At 31.8% G+C, this 11387-nt stretch overlaps 1 protein-coding gene and 1 non-coding gene across 2 annotated transcripts; one reads left to right on the top strand and one right to left on the bottom strand.

The window, feature by feature from the left end:
* Positions 1–1897: 1897 nt before the first annotated feature.
* On the bottom strand, positions 1898–2048 carry LOC120078915 (U4 spliceosomal RNA). Its single transcript, XR_005482189.1, has one exon. It is a non-coding gene; the product is annotated as a U4 spliceosomal RNA (small nuclear RNA).
* A 1213-nt stretch (positions 2049–3261) lies between these two features.
* LOC120078417 (ras-related protein Rab11D) lies at positions 3262–6902 on the top strand. The gene is made up of 2 exons (XM_039032687.2): positions 3262–3708; positions 6143–6902. Exons 1-2 carry the CDS (start codon positions 3488–3490, stop codon positions 6579–6581), a joined length of 660 nt encoding a protein of 219 aa, XP_038888615.1. The 5' UTR covers positions 3262–3487; the 3' UTR covers positions 6582–6902.
* Positions 6903–11387: the final 4485 nt, after the last annotated feature.

The raw sequence follows: 11387 nt of genomic DNA, 5'->3' as shown, positions 1-11387 counted from the left end.
AACACTTGAGGTGGATTTGACCTACTAGATGATCCAACTTCAACAACTCTTATTGATGTGTTAGGTTCTTCAACAACTCTTGTTGATGGTTCAGTAGTTTCTTTGGAAAGTTCATTCAACACAATTTTATTGCGGGGCTTACGCTCCCTTATGTGGTATTCTTCAAGAAAAGTAGCGTTTGTCGATACAAACACTTTATTTTCTTTAGGGTCAAAGAAGTAATCACCTTTCGTTCCTTTGGGGTAGCCTACAAATCGGCACAATTTTGAACGAAATTCCAATTTATTAGGATTAGCCTCAAACACATGTGCTAAGCAACCCCAGATCCTGAAATGACGTAAACTAGCTTTACGACCATTCCATAACTCCAAAAGTGTTCTAATAACACTCTTGGATGGAACATAGTTCAAAATATACATTGCAATATCTACTGCATAACCCCAAAATGAGTCAGGTAAGGAAGTATAACACATCATAGACCGAACCATGTCCAATAGGTTTCAATTTCTCCTTTCTGATACACCATTCTACTTAGGTGTACTAGGTGCTGAGAGTTGGGATACAATTCTATATTCTATCAGATAGTCTTAGAATGTCAGATCCATAAACTCTCAATCTCGATCAGATCGAAATGTCTTTATTGTTTTACTTAATGCATTTTCAACTTCAGCCTTGAATTCTTTGAATCTTTCAAAAGATTCAGACTTATGTTACATCAAATAAACATACCCATATCTTGAATAATCATCAGTAAAGGTGATGAAATATTCGTAACCTCCCCTAGCTTTTACATTCATTGAACCATAGAAGTCTGAATGTACTAGCTCTAGGTTCTTTGGCCCTATGACCCTTTCCAGTAAAGGGTTTGAATGTACTTATTTCTGTCTTTAGTGTTAATTTATGTTAATAAATTAAAAATCATTAAAAGAATTAAATTAATTAAGTATTATTATCTTTTTCACTTTTGAAATTAATTTTAAAATTTGACTTCATGATTTTTTTTAATTAATTAATAGAAATTTTCAAATTAAATTTAAAATTCCACATCATAATTATTTTTAATTAATTAATAGAAATTGACAATAATGATTGAAAGTGAGTATTTAATGAAATATTAAGGTTAAAAATGTGAAATCTTAAAACCTAGGGACAAAATTGAAACAAAATTCAAAACTTAAGGACCATATGTGTAACATTTTAAAATCTAGAAACCAAATAGATACTAGACTCGAAACCTGTGAAGCACAAATACTTCAAAGGGGGCAAAGAATCGGTATCAGATATATATATATATATGATACTTGATACATCCATATACATTGCAGATACATGTCAGATACATGAAATAAAGTAACTGCTTTTTTTTAATTTTAAAAAAAAAATTATTTCAAACACATTTATCTCCTTTCAGATACGTGAAGGGATACGACAAAGAAAAAAACTTGATACCTTGGATTAAATTTTAAACCCATGACCCAATAGTCGAGCTAATTATATTATTATTATTATTACATTCACATTTAGCCCAAAAGAAAAATAATAAAACAATTAAAAAAATAAAAAATAAAATAAAACAAACCCACCCTAAAATCATTCCCTCACATTCGATAGTCTCTTCTTTTTCTTCGTCTCTTCTTCTATTCGTCTTCAACAATCCGAATTTATTATCAATTTATTTGGATCGAAAAAATCTCTAAAAAAAAAAAAAAGTCGTCCGAATATTTTGCCAGACCAGCAACATGAAAATTACGCTGAAACTGGTTTGGTTGAATGACAACAAAAAAGAGAAAAACAAACAGTCCTCTTTCACCAATGGGTCATTGTCGAGACCTCGATTCACGAATCGGCCCAATGGGCCAATTTTTAAAACTAAACATTTGTGCTTTATAACTTGTAGGGCTTTACCCCGAGGGGAGCCCTTCCAGAAATTCTCGAAGGCCTGGGCTGAACCCAGGCCTAAGAGGGGGTTTGGAAATAGTTTTCAACCAGCAATAGACGCGCCTCGGTTAGTACCTCACTAGCTGCGTCATTGCCCCAAGCGCAAAGATAATTTTCTCCCAACCATTTCTTCCCTTTTTATAGTAGCCCATCATCACTTCACTTTCCACTTTTTCCGATGTGGGACTATTCTTCACTTGGAAGCTAATCAAAATTAGTTCACCATCTTGCCATCTTCCAACTCTAAATTGAGCCAATCATCAAAATATTGACCTCATACAATTTCGCAATTTTAATTCTCTTTATAATCGATTGATACAATATTTATGTCAATAAAAATTTTATAAATATTATTTAAGTTAAGGTTTCATTGCAAATTTGGTGTATATGCTTTTAATATATATATATATATATAAAATTTAATTCTTATGATTTGTCAAAATGAACTTAATTGTCAACATGAACGTAATTCAATTGACATAGTATTCGTATCATTGACCTCAAGGTTAAAGGTTCGATTCTTTTACCCCACAATTTAATTACAATATCTCTAAAAAACTTAGCTATGTGATATTAGTAATTTAACATTTTTTTAATATATATTTTTAGCCATACTTGTATGGTTTATTGGTGGTTAAATTTCAACAAGTTCAAACTTAATTTGCAAGTAAATATCAGTGATGTAACTTATGGGTAAGTTTTTTTGGTAAGTGGTAGAAAATACTCTTAAATTTTGCCTTTTGTTCAAAAATAATCATATACTTTCATTATAAAAGCTAAAAAAATTATACTTGTAGTGGAATTTTTTTAGAATCTTTTTACCAAAATTAGCATCTGATTGGATCAATGACAAAGATTGTGTGTGAATAAGGATCACCACACTAATTTAGATCATCATCATATCTTTCAGAGTCTTAATTTACGTCTAAACTTTTAAAGAAATTTTACTCCAATGGTAGTTCAGCGGTAATATTATAACTTTATAAAGTGCATGGATATTTTTTAAACAATGAGCAAAGTTGAGGAATATTTTCTATAATTTAGCTTTTCACTTCAATGTATAGAATTTGTAATTTCTCGCGTTTTGTTTTCCATTACCAAACCTAAAATAAAATTTTAATAAGATTATGATCAAATTAATCAAAGTTAAAAATGTAAAGTGAAAATTGATATAAGATAAGTTTAAAAATGAAAATTGATATAGTATTTATACTATCAATCTTGAAATTAGGAATTTGATTGTGTCACATATATTATAAAAAAAAAATTGAAGTGATATAGAAAAGGAAAAAATATATATTTCATTTTGAGGCACACTTTGTCGTTTGTTCTTGAAGTACGGTACAAAATTCAAATTCACTGTTATTTGCGTTTGCTAATGACCCTTTACTTTTCCATAGCTCCCGAACAAAGACCTCCACTAGAACGAAGAGAAAAGTTTCTCTCTTATATATATTTAAAATCACTTTTGGCTTCCTTTCATTGTGGGTATTCCAAAATTTCTTCCATTTCGAAGAACGAAGTGGGAAAATTCTAGAGGAAGAGTCTTATGGCGGGTTATAAAGCTCATGATGAATATGATTACCTGTTTAAGCTTGTTTTGATCGGTGATTCTGGGGTGGGTAAATCAAATCTTCTCTCCAGGTTTACAAGGAACCAATTTAATTTAGAATCCAAGTCTACGATTGGAGTTGAGTTTGCTACTAAGAGTTTGGATATTGATGGCAAGGTAATCAAAGCTCAGATTTGGGACACTGCTGGACAAGAAAGGTTTGCTTCTTTCTTCTTCTTCTTTGAAGTTCCAATCGATTTTAGTTTGACTAAATTTATGGTATCTCTCAAAAATCCGATTACAGTTGCATGATTTCTTTGTTCATCAATCGCTTCTCTGCCAGAATACTGTTTGGATCAATTGAACAGGACCCATATCGATTTATCCTACAGTTACTTGAAATTTGTTGGGATGGTTCTTTTTTAACAGCCTTTTACCTTTAATTTGTGATTAAAGAAAGTGGGAGGGTTGGATTATTTGTGGACTAAATCTTAAGATATGAAGCAAAGGAAGAACTCCTTTGATTTTACTGCTGTTGTGTAGAATCTGATAGTCATGTAGAAGCTGGTTCTGTGCAAGGGAAAATTGATATTTAGTTAAGTTTCATGCGTTGACGAAGTACTCTGTTTTTCCCTCCACTACTTGTTTGTATCGAACTTGTTGTCTATATGCTTGCAGCTTGGTTGTGATTACTGTAGCTTAACGCCAGAATGCTTTTGAATCAAGTAGCACTGTTTGAAAATTAGTCGTCATGAAGGTGGTTTATCCTTGGAAATCTGGCGGCTTCAAAAGTTTAGTTTATCGTTTTCAACAGACTTTGTAATTTCTACTGAAGAATGAAATTTCTGTTGAAGTATTGATACAATTAAATTCACCATAGCTTTGAGTTCATCTGTGATTTAACATGGTATTAGAGTCGGAAGTCTTGTGTTAGAACTAATATTTTCCCCCGAATTAATATTGGTTCCACTTTTTGGGCATTCTATAAATTTCTAAGCCTACAAGTGAAGGAGAGAATTGATATGTTCAAATTTACGGTAACCAATCAGCTTTAGTTGTTGGGTCTGTTGGTGATTTAACCATTTCCATTGGGAATTATGGATGCATTTCTCGGTTTTGTAATTGGTAGCATTTCCAATGGGATTTTGTTTCTGGGTTTTGTTACTACTTGTTCTAGTTTTTACTTGCTTGTCCATGGAAGAAATTGTGGTAAATAGTCTTGCATCATTGCAAAGAAATGGAGCCTTTCAGATGAATTTTCTAGAAACAAGGAATTGTACTATTTCCTCCTAGGTTGGCAATCAAAGTGTCCCGATCAAACGAAGACACTGTAGACTACTTTTCTTGTCTCCCTGAAAACAAATAATTCTCATCAATTCAACATCCGAACTGCCTTCCTCATATTTATCGGTCAAAAAGATATACATTGCTCTAGTGTGATCTTAGAATTGTAGCTTAGTTCAAACTTCAAGGCTTTTCTTTACTGAACTTTTAATGCTGCTGGAGTTTAAAATGTGACTAGAATCAGAGACCATTTATTGATCTATGTTTGATGAATAAATTGAGGCTAAGGCCTATCAGGTCCTGTAGGTCCTCAAGAATAACAAGCACAAGTAATTGTGTGAACTGTTGTGATATACCTGATATATCAAATAAATCAGGGTAGTTTCTTGGTATGGACATGCTGAAGCTGGCATCTAAGGATTAGTTATTACATTAGTATGGGATAGGATTATTGAACACAAGTAGTTGTCTGAACTCTGAGCAATTTTTTACTTGACTTATATATCATATAAATCATAGGACATGTGTTATGCTGTGGTCAACTTACCCTGGTTAGTCATTTGTTGTTTTCTTTTTTGACCTCCAACTTACCTAATTGAGGTTTGAAGTTCTTCTTGTTCATTATGATTTTCATTTTTTTCGCTTTGTCAGAGTTTCTTTTCCCCCTTCTTTTTCTTTTTGGATAAGATTGTTTTTCCATAGTTCGGAACGATGCAAGTGTGGAACTATAACTATTCCTTAGATTTTCTACTGTTCAAAGACATTAATCCAGATCCAATGGGTTGGTAGGTGGTGTGGGGTGGATTACAATAAACTATTCTTCTGGATGTTCTCGTCCATTTTGTTGTATTCATATGAATAGGAATATTGAATTTTCTCAATTTGCTTGCCACCGCTGAAGGGTTAAACAACTTTGAACTTGTAATTTCCATTATAATTTAAGTTGCTCAACTAGCCAAACCTTGGGTCCACTTGACTGAGCCTTGGCTTTTATCTCTTCTACTTGGTATTCCCACCCCCCCACCATTTAACTCAATAATTGCCTGGAAATTCTGTGGGAACTTTCCTTTGATGGTTTTATTTTTAATTTTCAATTTTTGTATGAGAACAAAGGCCTCTTTGGAATGACTTTTCAAGTGCTTTGAAAAGTAGTCTTTCCAAACAAGTCTCAAGTCCTAAATCATCTAGCTATGTTCATAATTGCCTACATTTGTAATTGAAGTTATAAAATTTGTTGATGTCGAAGCTGATTTGAATGTTGGCGAGGACATTATTAGGGCATACTCTCATAGCTATTTGGATTTGTAGTTACCACTTAAAAGCTCTTTTTTTTGCTTCTTTCAATTCAGATCAACTCTTTCTTTGTAGGTACCGAGCGATAACCAGTGCTTACTACCGAGGGGCAGTAGGTGCTTTGCTCGTGTACGATGTCACTCGACGTCCAACATTTGAAAATGCTGCAAGATGGTTAAAGGAATTGAGGGATCACACAGACCCAAACATGGTAGTGATGCTCATTGGCAACAAATGTGATTTACGACACCTTATTCTCGTTCCAACAGAAGATGGAAAATCATTTGCTGAAAGGGAGTCTTTGTACTTCATGGAGACCTCAGCATTGGATGCAACAAACGTTGAAAGCGCTTTCACAGAGGTGCTCTCTCAAATATATCGAATCGTGTGCAAGAGATCAGTTGAGACGGGCGATATCGGAAGTGCTTCAACGACCCTCCCGGCAAGAGGTCAGACAATAGATGTCAAGGATGATTCTTCAGTTCTGAAGAGGATTGGATGTTGCTCCAGCTGAGATAAATAAGCTTCAAAACCTTAACTTGGAAATACAGTAAGCGATATTTCTTTTGTATATTTGTATTGTATCACTTCTGTATAATAAGAGATTGGTTGTGGGTGGTGGTTGTTTGAAAGGGAAAATCTCTTCTTGATGTTATAGTCCCTCCATACAAGTGTGGAGTTTGCTCTTCTTTTATATTCGAACATTTGAACCTTCAAATTTTACCGTTTTAGTGTTTACTCTTTAGCACCAACCCTCCAAAACGAACAAGAGATAACTTTGTATAAATCGTTTCGTTTCAAATGCTTCCAAGTAATTCCAATTATGTTCTTAAAATTGATGTTTTAATTATTTCTCACAGTTTTCACAAGTTTTCTTTTTTTACTTTCATAATTAATTTACTTTAAAATAATCATTTCCACCAACTTTTCTGTTAAAATATAGTTGCAGGCATGAGCAGAAGTCATAAGTCATAACTTAAAAGGAGTGAATGGTTGACTGTGGTTATAAGATAGTTTTTCACGTGACAAACTTTTGATTGGGCACTTGTGAGTTACAAAAAAATGTTGGATAATCAATAGCAAAAAAAGTTGTTAAAATTTCGTCTGTGTAGTTTTTAACTTTTGTAATTGTAGCAAAATGTTTGACCCGATCCAAAATTAGAAAAGTCAAAAAAGCACAAAAAAATCTGGGCAGGTGAGAATTTCTCTCGGAATACGCTTTTAATTTTTGTTTTCTTTTAAGTATATCCATTAATTAAGTGATAAACAATTGATAGATATCAATTGTTTTCTTTTGAGATTTACTATTAGAATTGAACAATATATATACTATGTGAAATGATTAATGTTTTATTCATTATTGTTATACTTGTCAAATACTAAAATAATCGAAGATCCGAAATTTTTCACGGTTAAAATACATAATCAATTATTTATGATTGAACGTTGATTGCTATTATATATAATATATATTATTGATACACTTGATATGTTGATTGGTGTTAGATATATTATTGATATATTTAGAATGTTAATAGGCATTAGATATACGGTTGAAACACTCATGTCTTACTTCCAAGTATTTATTGTTGATGTCTAATGCAAAATTCAAAATTCAAAAATAATTTTAATTATATTAACCACAATTTTAATTATATTAACCAACTAACATAATTAAACTATATATTATATCTCATATAAATATAACATTTAGTTTATTATATCACATATAATATAACTTATAATTTCAATCTCTCAATATAACATATAGTATTAATATGAATCATATTCATACTAATTTTAACTTATAGTTTTTGTATGAATCACATTCATATAATCAATATTCAAATCATATTCAAATATTTATTTCTCTTATTAAAATTTTATATTATAACACATCACATACATTATATTAATTGTATCACATACAATTAATTGCCTTTAATTAATTTGAACAATTCTAATTAATCCAAAATTAATTTGCTTCTCATTATTTCTTATTGAGCGTACAAGAGAACCTTATGAACCTATACATTGAAGCTCCAATGATACGAAATTAATTAATTAAACTCTTTAATTAAATTAATCAACCTTGCATTCTTCACATTATTGATATATTTCTATATCCATGGGATATAACCAACTAACGGCGTGTTGACCGTTCACAAATTGCTCGTAAGTACATTTGGGTCAAAATTACCATTTTAACCCTATACATCTAATTCCTTAAGTACCATTAATCCATCTAATAAACAATAAGTCATAGTCCAACTATAACTGAACTCCTTTTGGGCCATAAGAATGTGTGGCATGATCACATTGTTCAAGATCCGGAGCAATTTATCTACCTACCTTAATAATCAAGAAGGAGTGAATTCCTTCTTGTACAATTGTGTTCCCAACTCCCCAATCAGATGAATTCCCAAAATGGTAAGTATATTGAGTCCGCGAATCTAGCCACTCTCACCCATGCAAATTAAAGGAACGCCCTTATAGCCAGGAGTTCACAACTCACTTAGGATTAAGGTTCATCCTAATGAAATGTAAGTCTCTAGTAACGGTGTTATAAAGAGCGAGTATTCATTTCGTGGTCTGGTCTTATACAAACTGTTTGTATAGGATACTCTAGCTTGCATTTCTCCACATGAATTATCAGGATCAAATCATTTGTAACATTTTACAACAATTGTAACAATTACAAAATGGGTCGTATCCATAGTATTATTAGGATAGGATACCCAACCTTATCCATCTACCACAGACCGTTCAAGTTATTACTTAAACATGATCCACCGGGTACATATTTAAGTTACATCTAATAACCTTGGAACTTAATTTATTGGTTTTCGGTTAATGCAACTAAATGTCAAATAAAATGACACTTATTTTATTAAATAAATAATATGTTATACAATTTACAAACTATAAGATCACGAGATTTAAGGCATTGACCCCAACAATTTATACCTCTGATATACCATTAAATTCGATATAACGATACTTCAAAACTTAAATCAAAGAAAATACCACTAAATTGGAGAAAAAAAAAATTTAAATTATAACAAAACACAAAATCTTCCAAATAAAAAAAATGAAATAATCAAAATAAAAAATCTGATCATACAAAAATTGAAGAAAAATATGAAGAAAATAGAAAAATTGTGAAATACAAAATCAAGAGAGAAAATGATGATGATTGGGAGAGGCAAAAGAAGATGGAAAAGTAAAAATATACACCTATGATTGTGAATAGGGTTGACAAAAAAACTCACGGAGTCGGGGAATCTCTAATTTGACTGGGAGATGGGGTCAAATTGGGAAATTTATTCGGGTCCCCATCCCCAACGATATCCTCGACTCCGATTAAACTATAACCACATTTAATTATTTTTATATTTTTTTAAATATATATTTATATATATATATAATATGTAATATATAACTTATATAAGCCAAAACCCAAACTAAAGTCCAACTTCCAACTCAACCAATACTTCTACCAAAAGCCCAAAGTCCCTAAAAAGTAAAAATCCTAATACTTTGACATAGCCACTATGTCATTCACGAGAAATAGGAAGAGAATCAGGATTCACGAGTCACGAATGTCATGTGCCCTGCCCAACGTTGATCTGTCGTTCTTCTTCTTCGGTGCCAATATGTCGTCCGTCGACCACTGAGCACCCGATCTTGTCGTCCGCTGGCCGCCAAGAACTAGCACAGCATAACAACCAACATGGTCTTGCCATCAATTCACGTTGAGCACGAGCAGAACAGGGTCTTACTGCCCGTTCTTCTTCTTCAGTAGCCAGCGTCGATCTTGCCGTTCACAAATCACTTCAGCATCTTGCCGTCCATTCTTCTCCTTCACGGTTCAAGTTTCCGTTCAAGCTGTCGTTCACGAATCACTTTAGAGTCTCCTTCACAGCCATTGTAAGTTAAAATTATTTTCTTTTAATATATCTGAATTGATAGGTAAGTTTTCTTTTGGCAAACTATAAAAAAAGTATTGTTCAACTCTATTATTTTGTTTCCAAAATGTCCTAACTCTATTCTTTTGTTTCCAAAATATTCTGTCAACGGTCTAAAATTAAATGAGAAGTGTAGCTTTCAAACACTTATTTAGCCTTTTATTTTACCTAAAGTTTGTGAATATATTAATATTGAAAATTGATCTCAAATCTTCACACAGTGTGTTTAGCATAAATATATTTCCGTATTCAATATCAAAATCTTATTAAAACATATTGCTGAAGAATTAGTTAAGAGAGATATTATGAAATGGGGAAATATTAATTAAGCATGCTTTGAAGTTACCTAAGGAAAGAAGAAAAATTTTACTTATAAAATGGAAATTTATTATGTGTTTCTCATTTGCACACACTAGAATCATGTCTTCAAATATAGATAGACTTTAAAATTAGGTCCGAATATAGATAATACTAAAATTAGGTATTATTCACAAGTTTATCTTTATCTTATTTTGTATAACTTGTTAGGTTCTAAAAAATAATGTTTTCATCACCTTCTAGAAATAAAAATTCTCCAAGTCTTATTTCAAGTCCAATTTCAAGCCCAAATCCAACCCCAAATTCAATTTCATGCTCCTCAAACGACGATAATTTGAATGTTCATGATTGTGTTATTTTTGGTGAGGAGGACACTGAAAAGGGATCTTTAAAGAGGAGATTGACATTGGTTGTTTGGAACCATTTTAAGAAACAAAAAATAAATTAAGTAGACAAGGCGATTTATAATTATTGCAAATGAAAATTAGGGGTGAAAGTAAAAATGGAACCAAATATTTGCATGACCATATTAAGATATGCCAAGGACAAAAGGACATAAGACAATCCCTATTAATCTTAACAAAGAGAAGAACAATAAAGTGGGTTTATATAACTTCGATCATGAAGGTTTTAGGGAATTTTGCAATGTCATCCAATTGTTATTTAAAATGGTGTCAAGAAACACAATAAATAAGGAGGTCTTGAAAAATTTACAAGATTGAGAAATTGAAAACTATGACATTGTTGAATGAGATCAATGAAAATTTTGCCCTTACAACGGACATGTGAACTTCCAACCACCAAACAAAAGATTATATAGTTGTCACTATACATTTTGTGTATGATAGTTGGGTTTTGCGAAACAAATCAATCAGTTTATATATGTCCCTTCTCCACATACTTCTGAGATGTTTCATAAAGAAATAATGGAATATTTGTTAGATTGGAATATTGGTCGAAATTTCTCATCTATAACCATAGATAATTGTAGTACAAATGACTTCATGGTTACTATGCTTGTTAATAATCTATCC

The sequence above is a fragment of the Benincasa hispida genome, chromosome 5 (assembly GCF_027475165.1).
Source record: "Benincasa hispida cultivar pf3 chromosome 5, pf3_genome.v1.1, whole genome shotgun sequence".
Taxonomy (NCBI): domain Eukaryota; kingdom Viridiplantae; phylum Streptophyta; class Magnoliopsida; order Cucurbitales; family Cucurbitaceae; genus Benincasa; species Benincasa hispida.
Note: the sequence above shows the minus strand (reverse complement) of the source record. Positions and strands in the feature narration are given on the sequence as shown.

Bases quoted from the DNA above. Each gene is read 5' to 3' on its own strand.
- LOC120078417 (XM_039032687.2), top strand. From the start codon at position 3,488: ATGGCGGGTTATAAAGCTCATGATGAATATGATTACCTGTTTAAGCTT. The intron at 3,709-6,142 runs GTTTGCTTCTTT...CTTTCTTTGTAG, and splicing joins GACACTGCTGGACAAGAAAG to GTACCGAGCGATAACCAGTG.